Consider the following 20,917-nt stretch of genomic DNA (forward strand, 5'->3'; position numbering starts at 1 on the left):
ACGTTATTACAGACAGAAAATGAAAATGAAAACACAAAGCAAAAAAAGAGGCAACGGCAACAAAAATCCACATAACAACAGATAAATGGCATGTAATTGGATTTAATTATTATTAATTATGGGTTTAATCTTGCATTAATTCAATAATTAAAACTGTGATAAATACATGCAGTCTGACTTCCTGAAGCATCCAGAATAGATCATGGAATACAATTATATAATTCTGAGCTAAATATGTTACCTTCATTGTTATTTATTTATTTCATCATGTTTGTTTCTGAAGCTCCACACTTGTTTAACCACATGTGCTTCAACGAAAAACAATATGTTTTCGTTAAAACAGTAAATTGACTGGAGAGAGAAAACCACACACTGTTGTAAACTAAACAAAATGCGCTTGATGTTTCCAGTAATTGTTCTTAACCACAAGAACTTGATTTAATGCAAAAAAAAGAAAAAAGAAAACTATTTGAGTGAGACAGCTGGTCTTCTACTTTGCTGAAACTGCTGTAAGAATAGCTTCTTCTCAGCGATATTAGCGGGCATTCTGGTCATGCTCTAGCTATTAATTAGACTAATTATGCCTGAGTCCACACTTAGCTGAATGCCTGTCTGCGTTTGAATGAAATTTCACCTTGTTACATGACAGATTAAGAGATTTTTTTAAAAAGCCCATGAATGGAATATCAATGCAACAGAAACATGACATTCCTGTCTGTGACTGCTGAGCAGCCGGGCTCATGGCTGAGCAGTTCTGAGGGAAAGCGTGTAGGTGTGATGGACCTGACGGAGGTTCTGGATGCCCACGTGTAGGCGTGATGGACCTGACGGAGGTTCTGGAAGCCCACGTGTAGGTGTGACAGGTCTGACGCAGGTTCTGGAAGCCCATTAAATGTTTCTTTTGTTGGCACCGGTGTCATCAGCCCATAATTCACCTCCGTTAGACCGCAACCTTGACACACGAACGAGAACGACCTCTCTGTATGAGTCACTGGGGGGGGGGGGGGGGGGCGGTGACTAAGCACAGGTGGACAGGTGACGTCACCTGTCGAATGTGAGAATGCCGAGTGAAAATGAGAAAAATAGAACACAGTTAACATTCTACAGGCAGACCACCGACAGAACCTACTGACATAATCTACTGACAGAACTCACTGACAGCATCTACTGACAAAATCCACTTACAGAACCCACTGACAGACCCCAGTAACAGAATATACTGACAGAACCCACTGACAGAATCCACTGACAAAATCTACTGACAGAATCCGCTTAAATACATTTCACACATTTATCATGCCAGACCGTGTCTGCTAACGAGCTAGCGATGCACAGGACAGAACTGTTCACAAATCGGCCAATTAGCTGTGACATGAGTGATGTCTCAACCATTCAGATTCACACTGTTATTAAATGACAAAGAGGAAGGCACAAAGTTCTATGGTATAATGTGAACATGGCATGGCTTTCTAGTGTAGTTATTAGATAGTGGCAACAGAGCAGAGTAAGAATGCCAAATAATACCGATGCACAATAACAACATCACGGTCAAAACGACAAGCTGGGATTAAGGCCAATGTGCTGAGGCAGCACACATGCACCAGAGAATTCCTGCTTTTCATGAGTCGCCAAAGCTGTAAATGAAGCGAAAACACCACGCTCAAAAAATTACCCTTATGATCATCCCCTGAGCCTGTATTTATTATTTATTTTTAATCCATCATTTTGCCAGACAAACTCACAAGTAAATCAGCACAGGACTCAGCAGTCCTACAGACTCATTGTTTGAAACATTTTGTTAGAAATAAAATGTGTAATATTAAACAGGAAGTCATTATATTTTGCGCAGAACTATCAAAAGTTGCAAGGCTTTGACCTTCAAGGGACAGTATCACTCGCAACCTAAATTCAATTATTTAAAATGGTCCACTCTTTCAAAACAAAACTGCCACCCTCATCTGAAAGTGCATTGCTTTCACTGTGTTCTATTAACCCTTTGAAAAGCAGGTTTTGTTGGAATGTTTTTTTTTTCCTTCAAAATTTGTATGTCAGTGTTCTAGAACTCCACTGCTTTCAGTTTTACCAGCAGTGATTGTGACATCAGCGTTAGAATGTTCAGTTAAGAGCATTCTAAACACAAATGTGTGACCTAGCACCTTACACGGTTAAGACACAGGAACAGGAAGTAAAGAGAGGTGCGGTCATAAAATTGACATCGCCGCAGGCCAAGGTGGGACCAGTCCAGACTTAAAAACACAAGCGAAGAAGGCCAAAATGCTTCTGGGGGGGCTTGTTTGCAGAAGAACCTGCAAGCTCCAATTACAATGTTTTTTTTATCGAGTTTCCTTTGTCCGTGAGCCATTGTGATGCACTTACGTTTTTCTGAATAGGTGGGTCTTCGGTTTTACAACCCGTGAACAGCAGTAATTGTGTTTGAGTTGTGTGCCACAGCTATGTTTACCAAGGTGGGAGCGGTACAGAGTTCCCCCAGGGCTAACGCATGACACGACAGCCCTTTGTGTTGGCCAACACAGTGCAGTTATCCCCGCAGACATCCTCTTTGTGAAGAGCCATTTCTCATTTCAGGAAAACTGAGTCTGTTAGGATGTTCCTTGCCACTCCAGTGAAACAAAAAAGACTAACCTACAAATGAGTTAAGACTAACTAATTTGTCATGATTTTATTCACACTGAAATCTACTGAAAGGGACATTCTAGGTGCTATCTATACCACAAGCAGTGAAGTAGTGAAATTAAATGCTTAGCTTTAAAAAGATTTCTTGGGGGTGGGGGGGGGGATTTCATATTGTAATTATGCGGGACTGCCACGATGAAAACATGGTCATTGCATACATTTTAATAAATTATGAATACTTGTGCACCGCCCAAAGGTAACTGTTGATTTGGCTGAACAAACAGTCTGTATCCGTATGTACCAGATACACACACACACACACGCAAGCACACACATAAACACACACACGCACGCACAAACATGCACGCACATGCACACACACGTACATGACAACACATACATGCACACACTCACAAACACACACGCACATACACACACTCACACACACACACATACACACACGCACATACCCATCCATACACACACACACACACAAAATAGAGTTTCAGCAAAAACCCATGTAAAATGTGTAAGATTTTTGCAACATTTTGCTGGCAGGCTTTTGCAGGACACCACCATGACTTCATTAACCATCGGTGTGTCATTATCTGATCTTTAGAAATGACACTTAACACAAAACCTCAGGCCTATTTTTATTATATTTCTCTCAAATGGGGAGTCACGATCCACCAGTTTCACACCGATGACTCTCTTCTTTTTAACGTCTCACTCTGTCGTACAAACGGCGGTTGTTTCTTCCCCAGAAGCCCTTGGGAAAGCGAGCGAGCGCGGGACATAAAAATAGCCCTCGCGCTACGTGGCTGGCGGGTTTGGGGAGTTTTTTTTTTTCAGAGGAAAACCTCGGAACGCTCACGCATTTCGACGCACGTGTGGGACGGCGTTCGCGGGGTCAGCCAGAGAGCCCGGTGCCTGACGTCACGTTTCCCTGCGATGGGATCCAAAACACTTCAGACAGGGGATGCGTCTGTCTATGCACGGCTCAGGACCCCAGCCCGCAGCCCAGGGAAAAAAAACATAAAGAACATAAAGCTGTCATGTCCTGCGCCTCGTGCGTTTCAAAACGAAGGCCCAACTGAACGTTTTTTGAGAAAGGTGCCAAATTAAACAAGTCGTAAAACTCCAGGCTGAAAACCGGAGCGGAGGAGGACTTCTAAAACCCGAGGCCCTGTTCTTACTGTTTTCCAGATGAAACACTGCTCAGGTAAAATTAACACCTTAACAAATTCAGCTGCTGCATCCCACAAAATCCTCTCGTTTTTTGTATGACTGAACTCCGCACAGGTGGAGACTCCAAGCTTTGCATATTAGTACAACTGAAATGCATTCCTGTTCCTTTCGCAGCAGGCTCCATCGGTGTCTCCTTCTCATCAAAAAGCCCACTTTGAGATCAGGATCTGAAACTGGTTTTCATCCTGAAAGCTGACATTCCAGTGCTCATCTCTCAACTGCTCAGATCTGATCCTCAGATGCGTTTTTTTCTTTTTTTTTCTACCTCAGAAATCGAGGCAAGCCAGAGGTTTATGAATTTTGTCTTCCTCAAGGCGACATGATTCATGTTATATTCATTTGAAAAATGACTGGAATATGAAAGGAGAGCTGAATGAACAGAGACGAATGTCATAAACACGGAACAGCCCGGAACAACCCAGAGCAACATGGAACAACCCCGGAACATCTTGGAAAAATCCAAAACAACTCTGAGAAACTCGGAACAACCCGGAACAAGCCAGAGCAACCCGGAACAACCCAGAGCAACATGGAACAACCCCGGAACATCTCGGAACAATCCGGAACAACCAGCAACAACCCGGAACAAGCAAGAGCAACCAGCAACAACCCCGGAACAAGCCAGAGCAACCCGGAACAACTCGGAAGAACCCGGAACGCGGTTGGAAATGAAGGACGGGCGTGGAGACGGGCGGACGCCGCGAGAGACGATCCCAGACTGGAATTAGAGCGCGAGCTGAGCCAAGTCCGCCCCCAAAAACCGCCAAAAAAACAGGGGAGGACCAGCGCCCTGCTGCTCCAGAGTGACTGTAGCGACACTGAAGCCTTTTTATGTTCCCGCAGACAGCAGTATTTACATATGTAAAGATGCCATCTGGCGTACTGTAAACCCACACAGGGCAGCAGCTCGGCCGGCCGCCCAACTCTCAACCGACAAAAAAAACAAAAAAGGAGAAGTTAGGCCAGGGCTGGAACGTATACTTTAGAAAATAAGCACTCGGGATCACGTGACTTGTTCCGACTTAGCATCTCAAAAGGCAAAAAGACATCCTGAAAAAAAACACTAGAGGATTCAGGCTGTTTGCGACAATTAGCCAACCAGCCGGAGAGGATGTACCCTCGCCACCCCCCTCCCCCCACGCCCCCACTGCACCCCGAACCTCCAAACACACCGCGCTTCCGTGGAAAGGCCTCATTAGCAGCCTTACAGACTCGCAGAGACTGCAGGAGGAGCAGGCCAGATGCATCCACTTTGCCTTTCTGATTTGTTGTTTTGCTTTTGTTTTGTTTTTTGTTTCTTGTTTTGTTTGCTACTGCTGCTGATGGCATAAGCAGAGCGACCAATCCAGACTGTGGGCTGATTTGCATTCCGCGCTTGAGGGCTGGAAACACAGGACCTGTTCCTCAGGTTGATTCTCTGAAGAGCAGTTTGTGGCAGCCATTCCTATTGACACTCTGTGATAGAAAGGCAGGGAGGGAGAGAGGGAGGGAGAGACTCACTCACGCAGGAACACACACACACATCCATACACTCACTCACTCACTCACACACACACTCACTCACTCACACACACTTGCTCTACTTGAATTCATCTGCGAGTCAAAGTTTAAGGACAAACACTGATTGGATCTAGGCTACCATCCAATCACGAAGTCTTAATGGCCTTCAGATACAAGACAACACATGTCTGCAACAAGGAAACAAAATACATTCGGGGCCTGAGGTTAGAAATCAGGTAATAAGCCATAAGCAGCTGAGCATGGAGATAATTATGACACTCATCCTTTTGGCTCCTGTACCGATACCATGCTCTCACTGAATCTGCATTGTACAGCCAGCATTAAACACACATAGCCAAGAGTTTCAAAGAGCATACAACAGTCTTCTGTGTTATTAAATACAACCAGGCCAGCCAAGGCGAGAGGGGGCTTGCGTATTATTGATTAGTGCAGGTCCCATCTGGACACAGACAGTCTGAATCCCAACTGAAAGCAGAGAACAGGGAACAGAAAACAGACACACATCACTGGCTGCCCAAGGAAATAAAACCAGGAAGAGAAAGAGAGGTTGAGAGTCAGGATTCCCGGTACAAAGGCCGACTGTACCTGCAAACTCCAGCCACCCCTCCCCCCAATCCCCTTTTAACCCTGTAAGGTGTGAGGTCACAAATGGGTGATAAGAATGTTCAGAGACATTGCTAAACATTCTAATGCTGAATGTTACTAAACATTCTGATGTCACAATCACTCCTGGTAACTGAGAGCAGTGGAGTTAAAATTTTGAAAAAAAAAACAGTCCAAAAAAAACGACTCTTCCCAGGGTGAAAGACAAACGGCAGTCGCGTTCATTTGAAGGAGAACGTAGTAAAGCGCTGTGTGGTAAGTGGGATGGCTGCATTACCCCACGCAGCAGCCCGTGTTACTGTACTGGAAGACAGAAGAGCCAATCAGCCGCTCCCGCGCACCGCGATCACCTCGCCGCGATAACGTCGTCACACGTCACTTACCGCTACGCATCGCTCTCCACGGTAACGCAAACAGCGGTCAGCTAAAGCAATTAGGGAGACCGAGATTCGATTCGGCTGTGAGGTCACAGCACCGGCAGAACCCTATTTAAACTCTCGCCAGGACATCGCCACGGCAACACCCTGTGACCTCACACAGGGTGCGAGTTCTGACTACGTAAACAACATAAGGTCTAGGGTCTACGCCTAACAGGAAGACAAAGATCAGCTGACAATAAAATAATTCCACATCCTGTTACTCAAATCAGCAGTTCATACAAATGGTAAATGGCAATTTCTATTAACGGATCTATCAGCGGATTCATTTGGCGGTTAAGGTCATACCGCTGCTTTCCTCCACCATTTCTGCATTTTCCCGCCATCGACCGAGTGCCGCCTGGTTACCATGACACTTCAAATTTAAGCGTGTCCCACTGGAAAGTGCACACTAAGCTTCTTTAGGACTCAAGCCAACTGAATAAGGGGGCAGTGTTGTTTAACGGTTAGAGCACTGGACTTGTAACCTAGAGGTGGTTGCAAGTTCGATTCCCAGCTAGGCCACTGCCACTGCACCCTTGAACAAGCAAGGAATTGCTTCAGTAGACACATCCAGCTGTTTAAATGGATGTTATGTAAAAATGAGAAAGCTGTGTTAAGTCGCTCTGGATAAGAGTGCCTGCTAAATGCCTGTAATGTAAAGTTAAAGCAATACCTTCTTAATTAATTAGAACATTCTTTACCTAATTAAGGGTTTGCCGTCAGGCTACAAGGGGTTCTCACACTAACAAAGTAGCGCTGTGGAGATGTTTTTTGGAAGCCTTCTAGGTTAACTTCACTCCCAACACAGCAACACTTAGAGCAGTTCTCACTTCCATCTATGAGCAATGCGCTTTTATTTTTGAGTTTCATTTTTTTATTTTGGTTTCATGTGAACGCAGCACTTTAAACTTTTACCACAATCCACACTACAGAGACTTTTCTGCAAGTGACCAATTCACTTGAACAGCTGGTCCTTTGTAAAAATAAATTTTAAAAACACCACTAATATTCAACATCTGTACGCTTGATTTAAATGAACAATACAAAAGCTGTTCTTTCAAACAATGTATTACACTGTAAATACACTGACTGAACTGAAAGGATGGACTTGGCAGCATGACAAACCTGTAGACCCAGAAAGGGCTGAAACGTTTAGCACACGTAATCCTACGTAAAGGCATCAGCGTTTATCAGCCCTACTCAGGATAATGAACGGGGTCAGAGGTCAAACTTGACTGTGACATCACACCCATCCCTGATTTTTTTTCTGAAATCGTTTAACCATCCTGTCTTTCAGGTCCCCACAGTTTCACAGTCAAAAGAAATCAAACTCGTGTCAGTTTATCTGCCACAGCTCAGCCAACTGTTGAAATGTATTTATTTATTTATTTTATACTGTTGAAATCACTTTTTCAGAAAAAGGCTTTTCAATGGAAAGAGATCCCACGGTTTATTCACACATTCATATTTTAGAATGTTTCATTTCTCATTACAATTCTGAGTGATTTTTTTTTAACAAGACTGAAACAGATGTGCTTCTTCTTATTAAAAAGCTAAGCTCACTGCCAACAGGCTACAGTAAAGTAAACCACGAAAAACAAAATGCCTTTCCGGTGAAGTCTTTTTCATCAAAGTTCCCCCCCCACCATTTCCACTTCCCAGACTGCTAAAAAGCATTCTTTCGTTCCAGCAATAAAAATTCGACACTAAAAATGTGGCGTTTATTTATTTATTTATTTATTTATTTATTAAAAACAGGAGACGTAGCCTCAGCTGTCCCCCGCTGTAGCTAAACAGATCGCTAACGGAACGAGCCGCTCGATCTCGAGCATCAATAAAGCCGGCGTGGAGCATTACTCTTCTTCATAGCCCGCTCAGCGCTAACCGCTCAGCGCTAATTGGGTTACTATAGCACACACCGGCGGCCATTTTCTTTGCTCGTCAGACAGCAGGTAGCTGTCCCCGAGACCGCCTGATGCAGTTACAGGTACTGTATTTAATAACGGACATTAAACTCTGCTTTAATCTGACTTTGGGAAGAAAAAAAAACGCACAGTCCCTTGTGCTGTGGCCCTCAGGCTGAGCATTATAACAGCGAGGGTTTGTGTATGTTTATGTTCAGTGTTCGCCCGTATAAAGTTAAAGCGAGGTAAAGACACAACCCTAAAGAAACATAATTACACAAAGACTGAAAGACGATGAAAGCCTCGCCTCTGTCAGACAGCCAGAGGATATAAAATAACTGTACTCCTTCAGAGCTTCTGAATGACAAACACTTTTCAATCATTTTTGTTTCTTCTAAATTTAGTCTCAGCAACTGCCACTCTTCAGTTACTGCTGTCCCCCCCCCCTTTCCCCTCCCCCCACACACCCACGCAAAAGCCGTCACTTCTCAAACGCACCCCCTTCCCAGAGATAGGCAGAAATACGCCAAAGTGTATCTTCTTATAAAATAAAAAAAATACCGCAGGGAGCTGCTGGGGGGCTCATTCGGGTAAGGCAGCACACTGCGGTGCACGGATGAGCCCCACGGTCTCTGGACAGCGGCCGGTAGCTCCACAGGGGTGACTCACAATTTGGCAATTGCATCGCAAAGGGTACGGGAGGGTTCAGTCAGTTAGGGGTCCGCATTTCTTTTTTTGCTCAGTTGTGACCCGCCTGATCGATCGAATGTCCATGGATCAAATGCTAAAGCCGCATAGGAAAGGTCCTCCTGCGACTCCACCCTGCGTGAGCTTGGCTGTAGTCTGTAGTCCCCCGAAATATGCAGTGGGGTTCGCACTCGCACTTGAACGCGGCGGCGGTTTTAAACCACAAGACCACAGAGTCACAATAAAACTGGAACAGCTATACTCCTAGTCTATGAGGTAATCTACAGCCGTTCCAGTTGTAGTGTAGTTTTGTGGTCCAGCGGGGTGCTAACCTGATTTTGTGACAATTGAACACACAACTGCAATTCACCCACAATGCCGTGTGTCACGTGTGGTCAAACCCTGACGCCAGAGAGCTGCAGGGTCTGCTGGTATTAGCAACTTGAAATCAGCAACCAGTTCAGACCCCGAGAAATCTGGGGCAAGTGAATTCATATAATGAGCTGCTGTAATTGGTCAGTTAAGCACCAAGTTACAGTGAAAAACAAAACATCCTCTGGAGTGACAGGACCAGCCACAGACCCTTTCTCTAGGGGGGGGGGGGGTGTAGGTGTATGTGTAGGTGTTTGTTTGCACCAATTACTCTGCCCAAATGAGCTAACTGGCTCACCAACACTGGTTCACTCCTAGATTACATCACAGGAAAACCTTTCACATAGGGCCATAAGTGCAGCCTCCGACTGTCATTCATTCATACGTTCATGAAGAAATGTAGCTGAAATGTCAGATGGCCTAAATGTTGGGGCTGATTAAGTAAGTAATTAAGGCCAGAAGTACGGCACGAAAACCAGAAACAGTCACAGCCCATGTTGCCCACCAAGCGTTTTTTGAGCAGACGCAGTACGGATCTTTCTCCAAGATCTTCTGTAACAGAGACCACAGAAATGACTTCACTCACAGCCACTCACAGAGTGTTGTCTCCTGCGTAATTGGGGGGGGCGCCAGATAACTAACAAACACTTTCTGGCCAACTCAGGCTAAAGTAAGCGAAAATACATCCATCCATCCATTATCCATACCTGCTTAACCTTGGGCAGGGACCATCCATTATCCATACCTGCTTATCCTGGGCAGGGTCCATCCAATATCTATACCTGCTTATCCTGGGCAGGGTCCATCCATTATCTATACCCGCTTATCCTGGACAGGGTCCATCTATTATCTATACCTGCTTATCCTGGGCAGGGTTCATCCATTATCTATACCCGCTTATCCTGGGCAGGGTCCATCCATTACCTATACCCCCTTATCCTGGGCAGGGTCCATCCATTATCTATACCTGCTTATCCTGGGCAGGGTCCATCCATTATCTATACCCGCTTATCCTGGGCAGGGTCCATCCATTATCTATACCTGCTTATCCTGGGCAGGGTCCATCCATTATCTATACCCGCTTATCCTGGGCAGGGTCGCGAGGGCCGCTGGAGCACAGTAACTGCTGCTGCTCTTGCTGCTGCTCTTGCTGCTGCTCCTGCTGCTGCTCCTGCTGCTGCCCTTGCTGCTGCTCTTGCTCCTGCTTCTTTTTCAGATTAAAATCAGCTACCAACTGAGAGCCAACACCCCCCAGGTGAGGCGAGCTCCCTGTGTAATCACCGGCTGTATGTGACTGGCTAACCGCAGAGCGACAAGCAAAACCAGCACAGCAGGGTAGGGGAGGGCCAGCGGAAAACACAATCACAAAACCGGACACAAACGCAAAAACACAGCCACACTGCCCAACACAAGAGGCTCGACAGGCAACACAACTCTGAAACGCCAGGCAGTGTGTGTCCATATGACTCAGATACTCTGATCTGGGCCATTCTCACTGTGAGCTAAGCAACACCAGCCAGGGCCACTGACAGATCATGAACAGTAAAGAATAAACAACAACCAAATAACCTACTGTACAAATTTCCCTGCCGTTAAAAATAAAGGAATTCTGATTTTCACAGCTCGACCGTGACGCAGAATTCACTGCATTACTCAACTTTAGAATTCGGAACTCAGCCTCATTCCATTCGGAATTCCAATTTTGAACGAATTCTACTCTTATCTTCACTCTTGTGTGCGTATGACAGCCCAACAGCCCGATGCCCTGCTGTTAACGACCATCACTAGGCTTTTATCAGCAACCCTCGCCTGGCATATCAAACACCTGCTCCGTGGGGACAAAAAAAAAAAAAAAACCAAACGCTGCCAATCTTACTGCTGCCCCTTCTGATATAAAAGCACAACATTCCATCTCAGGTCAGATTTTCGGTGCTCGTTAAAGCGCAAATTAGCGAGCAAAAGTGCTAAATACACTCCCCGGCTCTAGAGTAAAAAAGAGTGGGTGCACAAGTAAACAGTGGCTTTGAAGGAGTAACACAGTACATACAAAGTGAAGGCCAGCTATCTGAAAAATCCAGGAGCAGTGCACACAGACGGCACAGTGTTAAGAGGCAGTGTTAAGTCACGAAACCAAAAGTGTGTGGAGCAACCAGTGACACACTGAAGTGAACCATCATTTTCTGGAAAAGGGGTGGGGTGGAGGGAGCAGGGGGGGATTGGAAGGTGAGGGGGGGTGCGGGATGGGGAGCAGGGGGGGTCAGGCAGAGATGGAGCAGGGGAGGTCAGGCAGAGATGGAGCGGGGGGGGTCAGGCAGAGATGGAGCGGGGGGGGTAGGAGGGCGGGGATGGGTAGCAGGGGGGGGTCAGGCAGAGACGCAGCAGGGGGAGGTCAGGCAGAGATGCAGCGGGGGGGGGGGGGGGGGTCAGGCAGAGATGCAGCGGGGGGGGGGGGGGGTCAGGCAGAGTTGCAGCGAGGGGGGGGTCAGGCAGAGATGCAGCAGGGTGGGGGCAGGAGGGCGGGGATGGGTAGCAGGGGGGGTCAGGCAGAGATGGAGCGGGGGGGGGGGTCAGGCAGAGTTGCAGCGAGGGGGGGGGGGTCAGGCAGAGATGCAGCAGGGTGGGGGCAGGAGGGCGGGGATGGGTAGCAGGGGGGGTCAGGCAGAGATGGAGCAGGGGGGGGCAGGCAGAGATGCAGCGGGGGGGGGGGGGGGGGGGCAGGCAGAAACGCCTCGGCGGGGGCGAGCACATGTTAGTCATCAGTGCCTCTCGCCGCGAACATTCGGCTGCGACCGCATAAATATTCACTTCCTCTCTGTCAGCGGGGGCACCCCGCCGCCCCGGGGGGCTCCGAGACAGCGGCTAATAAACAGGCCGCCTTCACCTCAGGAGCCTGACTCCGCCAAGCACAGGGCTGGAGACAGAGGGCTGGAGACAGAGGGCTTCAGCAACGAGCTGCGTCATACAGACACGTGTGTGTGAGGTGCGTCATACAGACACGTGTGTGTGAGGTGTGTCTTACTGACGTGTGTGTGAGGTGTGTCTTACAGACACGTGTGCGTGTGTGTGGTGTGTCATACTGACGTGTGTGTGCGGTGTGTCATACTGACGTGTGCGTGTTTGTGGTGTGTAATACAGACGTGTGTGAGGACGGCAGGCCACGTCTCACTCCAAGATCCCTGTCCTCCCTAAAGACTCTGGGAAGCGCTGGAATTCAGAGAGGACGGGGTCTGAGAAAAGTGTCCCGTCACGGGGGGGGGGGGGTCGTAGGTGAACGAGGCCGGGCGAGCCTCATTAACAGGCAGAGCTGCCGTGAGCTCAGGGTGGGTGACCCCGATTTTCTCACCCGGATTCTGCCCACCGTGCGATTCCTCAGAGCCCAAGAGAGCTGCTCCCTGTCACACACACGGCGTCACACACAGAGCATCACACACACAGCACTCTGCTCAGAGTCACTCCCTGGCACACACACAGCATCACACACACAGCACTCTGCTGAGCTGCTCCCTGTCACACACACAGCATCACACACACAGCACTCTGCTCAGAGCTGCTCCCTGTCACACACACAGCATCACACACACAGCACTCTGCTCAGCCTCAATTCACCTCTCACAGAGCGAAGGGAGTTCATCACAAAGAGTTAAATTAACTCTATCGGAGCTGATTGGTGGCAACAGTGTGTCTCTGAACCAATCAGGAAAGGGGCCACCATCCCAGCACCTCGAGGCGCTTTCATGTAAATGCACCTGGATGAGCCTCGTCAAAAAGACGGCCACACCTTCCGTCTGAACGTTCTGAAGCGCGCGCTCGAGTTCCCACGGCCAGCCTGTGTTATGAAACGCTCTTCCCTTACCAACACCTGGTCCGCCTCTTCATCAGCACGCCGAATATTTCACCCGGTAATTCATTTCTTTGTTTTACTGTTTGGGACTGGCCCGACGCGTACAGAAATGTTTTATTACCAGCGGAAGTGGTGGAGGGGACACTCTGGGCGATTGCCTCTCTCTCTCTCTCTCTCTCTCTCGTTTTCCGATGATTTACATTAAAAGTAACTGGGCCCCGGAACACGTGAGTGGCCTCAGTGCAGAATCAATGCGGGGGCCATTGTGTGCGCTAATCCCTAATGGCACAGACTTAGGCCGCTAATCTCTCTGTGGACCTCATCGGCACCGACAATCAAGAAATCAATCATCTGCAACAGTCAGTCAACCGGAAAAAAAAAAATTTTTTTTTTTTTTTTAGAGAAACATTTGTAGAAGAGAGGGGAGTAGTGAGGATAACAGAGACCAGCAGACCTCCGCTTCAAAACCCTTCCCATTTTACACATTGAACACAAAAGAAAGACAAGGACAGACACAGACAGAGAGAGAACTAAAGCATCCACCAGCGCCCAGGGCCACTGCTCCATCTCTGGGTTTTCATGTTTTCAGACTCCAAAACAGGCCGGGGAATCAGGCAGGACAAAAACAACACCCCATAGCGTTTCTCAAGTGAAGCAGGCGCTGGTCTTGTCTTGAAGGGGGGGATGGATGGGGTTTAGAGAAAGGGTTATCTGTGTGCCTTTATATTACCTTACAAAACAGCTTACAAACCAGGACACCGTAGAAGATGCAGGAGAACATGGACACGTCCACCTGAAGTACATGAGCAACAGAGATACAGACCGGGCTAAGAACACACTGAAGATGAAGTCCAGACACTGTGTTCTTCATCATCATTAAAGAGATGACATCATCACTCCCATCAACCTGAGTCTACTGAATCTTCCACTCCAGGTACTTTAATTTTATTCCTGATTTATTTATTGTATAAACTATTTAACTTGTATTTCTTCTATTTTTCCATTATATTTTATGAGCTTTAATGTCTTAACTTGTGATGTTTTATCTGAAGAGACACCAGGACAGGGGAAATTGGTTTGTAACCAAAAGGTTGTGGGTTCAAATCCCAGATTCACCTGCTTCACGGGCACTGTTTCAGTAAAACATATCCACCTGTATAAATGGACTACAAGATGAAAAAGGTCACCTGTTCAAATCATTCCGGATGAAACCAACTTGCCCAATGCAACGTGATGAGTGTTTTGAATGAACGGCAAGCAAAGTATAAATAAAGCTGATTATTATAAATTGTGAATTTACAACCAAAAACAAACACAGTCCATTAGGAAGAGAAGCAGCAGGATTACACAGGTGCTCCTTCACATCCTGTTTAGACTCCAGTCTGTGTGTGTGTGTGTGTGTGTGTATGCGCGTGTGTGTGTGTGTATTATGCGTGTGTGTGTGGCATGTGAGTGAGTGTGTGTGTGTGAGTGTGTGTGCATGTATGTGTGTGTGTGTGTGTGTGTGTGTGTGTATGCGTGTGTGTGGCATGTGAGTGTGTGTGTGTGTGTGTGTATGCGTGTGTATGCGCACGCTTGTGTGTGCACACATATTGAGGAAAAGGCTCAGGAGCCAATCAGGTTCGGCCGAGGCAGAGACATTTGTAAGTATAAACACTCCTAACGATCGTTAGGGAGCAACACATTAAAGTGTTTAGATTCAAATGCCAGCCGTTTACAACTTCAAAAGGTCATCCGCCGGTGGATTCTACACTAATTACATCAGCAGCACATAAAAGCCACAGCCCCTCAGTTTTTAAACATTTCCCCCATGTTTACCCTAACTTACTGCACACCATATTCATAATAAAATGTGAAACTTGTGGTATATGGTTGGTGAAGTCGTTTAATTCACAGTAACGATGTCTACACCATCAGATTATTTCTCCTATGTATGATGTTATAGAAACAAACACAGGGAGTTTTGCAATCGTTTTTATATCTGGTTGGTCATGTGACTTTATGTGGTTGGTCATGTGACCTTATGTGACTGGTCATGTGACCTTATAGCTGCCTTCAAGGCCAATGACGATCTCCGACTGGGCTGGACGATGAGGGCCGAGCCATTTTTGATATCCCACACCAACTTCTGCTCATTATTATTTCATACGCCCATATCGTGTATTTGAACTTTCATTTGACGTTCATTTATTTGTGTATGAACTTACGTGCGTACACAAGTGCGGTAACCTTACACAGGAGTGAGCCAGTGTTGGCGTGTACAGCTGTTAACCCTTTAAGGTGTGAGGTCACAAATATGTGATCATAATGTTCTTAACTCAACGTTCTAATGCCGATGTAACGATCACTGCTTGTAACTGAAAGCAGCGGAGTTCTAGAACGCTGACTTAGAACTCCGTGGTCTAGAACTCCAGAGTCCTATTCTTCACAGGGTTAAGAAAGTGAATGCAGAATGTCTGGTGAAAAATGAAATGCAGGAAGTGTGTGTAACAGATGTGCACATCCCCGGTCCATGTGACCTAAATTTGTTACTTTAATAAAAGTTTAACTGCAGGTGCCATCCAGTGCAAAGCCGTCCATTAAACCGCTCTTAGTGGTGCTACGAAACCCATTCCCACTGCAAACGTGAAACACTGCACTCTGTGCAAATGTCAACGACAGACTTCGCTTAGCATTTCTAATACAGAAGGCCTGGAGTTATACATGACTCACTATGGAAACTAGCAGAGCAGAACAAAGTCCTTTTATTGACACGGCGGCAGTAAATCCTTGATCCAGCCACCGCAAGTCACACCCCACACAGGACAGTGTAAAAAGCCAAAGTAACCCCATCGTGGGGAAGTTGCACGTTTTTTTTTTTAATTTTAAGTCTTTGGTTTCCATGGGAGCCCTCGGGCTTCCGGGATGAGCTAAATGAGGCCCAGATGTCCTCGAGTGAGTCCGGAATTCTTGGGAGCGTCAGGAATTCCAAACCCTTGGATCCCTGTCCCAGATTCGGAGCTCTTTCCCCTGAGTGCTTTTCCCAGCTGACCTCACACCTTCCTCAAATTATGCGTGATGGTTTTTTACTAACGCAAGCTAACACCAGCTAACACTAGCTAACACAAGCTAATGCAAGCTAATGCAAGCTAATACCGGTGCTTCAGTTGCCTGATATCAAGATAGCTTCTTTTGTAATGATGATGAAATCCTGACATTATTATCTGGCGATCTTCAGATAAAGATTATTATTTCAACTTGGCCCTTCTGAGTCACCATAGGATTCTCCTGGTAAATGTAGAGGGTTAAAAGGAACTTGGGATGATGTCAGACAAAGCTTTTAAATCTCAGACCATTTTGGTCCGACTGTTTCGGGCTATTCTAGATAAAAACAGGAGCACTGAAAAAAACACGGATTTGAACGGCAGAGAGGTGTCTGAATTAGACACATGGCCGCACTTCATAAACAAACAAGACTCCCAGGGCCTTCACAAGAGTCAATACTCTGAATTTTTTTTACGCTGCTAAGGATTCGATTTCCTCCCGAAATGTCAATGGCTCTCAATTTTACTGAGCGCTCAACAGTCAGACAGAATAAAACTGCCACCGGTGAAAGAATAAATATCCCAAAACTGTCACCTCGCAGGAAAAGATCTCAAACTGGCTGACGTTCCAGAGAAGCCCTTTTCGGTGTCTTCTGATAATGAAGCATGTTCAGAACTGATGGTAATTAAGCAGGTACACCCATTGGTGGCAGGTACTGCAGTGTATTAGGAGAGCTAACAGCAGCTACCAGAAGGGACTGAGCGATAAAGCATATTGTGAGGACTAAGTATATTACAAATACACTTTTAAACACTTTCAAGTCAAAGCTCCAACATTCTGGAATTCGACTGAGAGAAAACCCCCCCCCCCCCGAGCTTCAAAAGCGATACCTTCTTGTATGATTAGATATTTACTCTTAAAATAACGCCGAGCTGCCATAGTTTTAAAATTATTGACTGGCTGCCAGTTTCTTTACACATCGAGTGGCCGCGCAATATGAACTCTTCCGTCTGGCAAGACGTTTGCCTCATCTTCTGCTTCTTGGGTTTGGTTCTGTCTAAGCGGTCAAAGAAAACAGTAGTGTCCTTCATTGACTGCCTGAATGAATCCCTGCCAAGCCAGCAACTCCCTCAGAATAATGACAAAAAATGGCCAGGATTCCATCACCTCTGATCCTAAAATTTGACTAAAAAAACAAAAAAAAAATTTTTGTTTTATTTTCCAAACAAAAACACAGCTGGTGACTTCAGCAATCGCCAAAAAAAATTAGTCTCCAAATTTGTGTTTTTTTTTTTTTTTTTTGGTGAAAGAAGCAACGCTTGATTCACATTTTCAAGTCAAAGACAGGGACACGTGTTGAGTGGACCCAGACAGATGCACCGCAGCTGAATTAGGGATACACCCCAGCATCTGCACAGAGCCTGCTGTTCTCTTTTTATTATTTTTAGACAGCCCCTGGCCAACAGATGTCAAGTCTGAAAATAGATGAACATCTATTAATGAACATCTAACATCAATAAAAATGCATAAAGCAAATATTTTTATCAGTCAAAATATAAAAGAAATCACCACCAGGTCTACACATACTTGTATATCATACACAAATCTGCTACCTGACAGTGTAGAACTACGGTTACGCAACTCGGAAGGTGCTTTGAGAAGAAACCTACGCAGCGGCTTAGTAATAACTTCGCGAACCTTAAATACACTGAGAGAACCTCGAACTGCCTGAAGGCACGTATTGGCGGTGGGCCTTCAAGGAGTTATAATAACGAAAGTTCACCTTCAACAATGGCTGCCAATACGGGTGGAGCTAACGGTCTTACTGGGCTCAGACACCTGTTGGAATGCAGTTAACCCAATCAGCGCCGCTGCAGGCCGCAGTGATCTACTCACTGCTGGCGGCACTCAATTAAGAACAACCCCGATGACCAGCTGATCTGTGATTTCTGAAAGATCTGCTCACGTCTTTCGCAGCTGGCCGCCGTTTCCTCCACATCGCCACAAACCCAACCGTTTCCGAGCGGCAGTGCTTTTCCCGTGGGTGTTTATTTGAACGATGTGAAGTTAATCCGCGGTACTTGCCCATCTCAAACGCGTTTCATCGTGTGAAAACGGAAAAAATGTAAACACAGGGATTCATAAATCGCTTTCATTTCGCAAAACGACTGCAGTTTTTTTTTTATTACAACCAGTTACGTAGTTTGAGTAAATCTGCCAAGGAAGCATATTCAACGGTTTGAAAGACAGTAATGTAGGCCTATCCATTATGAGAAGGGTCAGTTGTCCAAATGTTCAAATGCAACGTTTAAAACAGAAATCAAGCTGCAGAGGCCTAGTTGGGCCGGGATAATCTTTGAAACAAATAAATGAATTCCACAAGACGAGACATTTGTAAATCCGTAAACGTCTGTTTCCTTCGATGCACATGCAATGTCAACATTTTTCTTAAAAATAAAAATAAATAAACAAACGCTCCGAAAGAAACAGGCGGTCATGGTCATATATTTCAGACGTATCGCCAGGTTCAATTCTACCAAGGACGTCGACTTAATGCAATTGCCACGGGCGCTCGACTCTTACGCAAACACAAAGAGAATACACAAGCAGACACGACATCAACCCAAACCGGACCCGTAAAAGTGCCAACGGAAAGAACGCTCCACTCGGGGGCACCGAACAGGTTTTGGTATGTGCAGGAATACATACGACTGATGGTGGCTGTCAAATCACCACGCACACTTTCCGTTTTTTGGAGCAGTTCAGCTGGTAAGGCATGTTTTGTTTTAACCACAGAAACCTCATTAGGCGGAGAAAATGGGAAAACGTTGGATATCGAAATACACGAACAATCCACTGCAACGGAACAGCACAACGCACCAGAACGCGTACGATAACAATGAAGGGGTACTTTTTCTTACCCTAAAATGGCAGAGTTCAACAAATAAACAGCGTGCAATTTCACACGCCCCGGGTATGAAAAAAAAATACAACTGACACATTTATGGTTAAAACAAAACACAGGGTGAATTAACTTTATAAGAACAATCCATCCGTGTACGTTAAACATCGTGAGCAAACTGAAGAGTCCATGTCGTGGCCCTGTTTTATCGTACACCATATACACGAAGCAAAAAAGGGGGAAAACCAAGACTGCAGATTTTTTTCTACCCCAAACACAGTTCCCCGTATTTATACGCGGTCAACTTGGTTTCGGAATACTAACAGGGATTTCTGTCAGGTCGACACGATTCACTTGCATTTCCAGCGTGACAAAGTACGCACAGGTAGGGGAGCCGTTATAAACACCGATGTAATCACATTACTAAACCGTCTGTGACAGTTTAATGCATAGGTGCACATTCCACAACGTTAGCACGCACAAGTTATCCCACCAGTCAGCCCGCTCAAGCAGCCGTTGGTCTATGAATTCCAATGAATAAAGAACCGAACGTCTCCAAACACTAATTTCAAGGTCAACGAAAATGCTGTCATCTTAAGTGCCAGTTGCAATAAACGGGGCGAAACAAACAATTGAAAACCGATAAAATGTCGCGAAAACAATTACGCATCTCAGCCCGACACATCACGGATTTGCTGCAGGTCTGGCAAAGATTATAGCTTCTCATTTGGTGATGAGAAATCGGGCATTCAAGCGTTCATTTGCTGCACATCATCTGCGCGATGGAAAAAACAACATCTACTGAAAGCGGCAGCGTTTTGCGAAAATAATTTGTGTTGCTTACCTTCCGATAACTCCAGTTCCAGCTCGGCTAATCTCGCTCTCACCTCCAGAGGAAGGGCTAATGTATCACGGTCCGCCATTCTGTTTCAAAATTTACAAAGCTAAGCTTTTTTTTTTTCCTCCTTCTTTTTCAGCCCCGTTCTTTCAACACAGTCCGTTATCCGCAACGCAGCAATGCATAGGTGTGCGACAAGAGCAGCGGAAAGAGAAACGGCGAGACGAGGAGCGTGGTGTGCGATCTCGTTTTCCCTCAATAGAGCCCCGCCATGGCCGCGTTCCCTCAGCAAGAAACGATACTGTAATTCCAGGCTGTCAGTGCGGCGCTGAGACCCGCTGCTGCTGCTACATCGCCGCTTCTGCCTCTTTCGCTCTCGCGCTCACGTGATCACGCGCGGACTGGCTGCGACGTCTTGCTCCGCCAGAGGGCGCTAAGCTCAAATTTAGCAGACGCTGCGGCGTTACTTAACCTGGAAGACAATGCCAGTATAGTACAAGGGTCGGACAAAATAGCCTCCGCATGTGGTGGACTTTAACTTTGAAAGTGACTAAACTTGAAAGTAGATTGTAATGTGCACAGGTGAGTCATATTGAGTTGAAGCCAATTGCCAGCATCTGTCAGTCGTAAAGGACATCTGGCAATCAGCGCTTTGATAAGTGAGTTCCAAAGAGACCAAACAGTTCTTGCATAAATTGCGGGTGCGCAGATCACAGGAACTGTAGAATTATCTAACTTGGCAAGGGGGAAATTATGACAACATATGGCAAATGCAAATAAACTGCAGCAGCATATGTGCATCTAAAGATCAGCAACTGACTGCAACTGCACAGCGACAGTGTAGTCCACACCAGTCATAACAGAAGCGTACATTCAGCCGAATTAGACTTGGGAACAACCTTGATAGATCCCCACGTCTAAACA

At 46.1% G+C, this 20,917-nt stretch overlaps 1 protein-coding gene across 1 annotated transcript in view; it reads right to left on the reverse strand.

Annotated features, from left to right (window-relative positions):
• The window catches only part of LOC118233847 (disco-interacting protein 2 homolog C-like), a 167,147-nt gene extending 146,766 nt beyond the window's left edge, over positions 1 to 20,381 (reverse strand). Inside the window, 1 exon segment of the mRNA XM_035429863.1 lies at positions 20,000 to 20,381. Coding sequence (XP_035285754.1) covers positions 20,000 to 20,078 — 79 coding nt within the window. The 5' untranslated portion in view covers positions 20,079 to 20,381.
• Between the last annotated feature and the right edge of the window lie 536 nt (positions 20,382 to 20,917).

The sequence above is a fragment of the Anguilla anguilla genome, chromosome 8 (assembly GCF_013347855.1).
Source record: "Anguilla anguilla isolate fAngAng1 chromosome 8, fAngAng1.pri, whole genome shotgun sequence".
Taxonomy (NCBI): domain Eukaryota; kingdom Metazoa; phylum Chordata; class Actinopteri; order Anguilliformes; family Anguillidae; genus Anguilla; species Anguilla anguilla.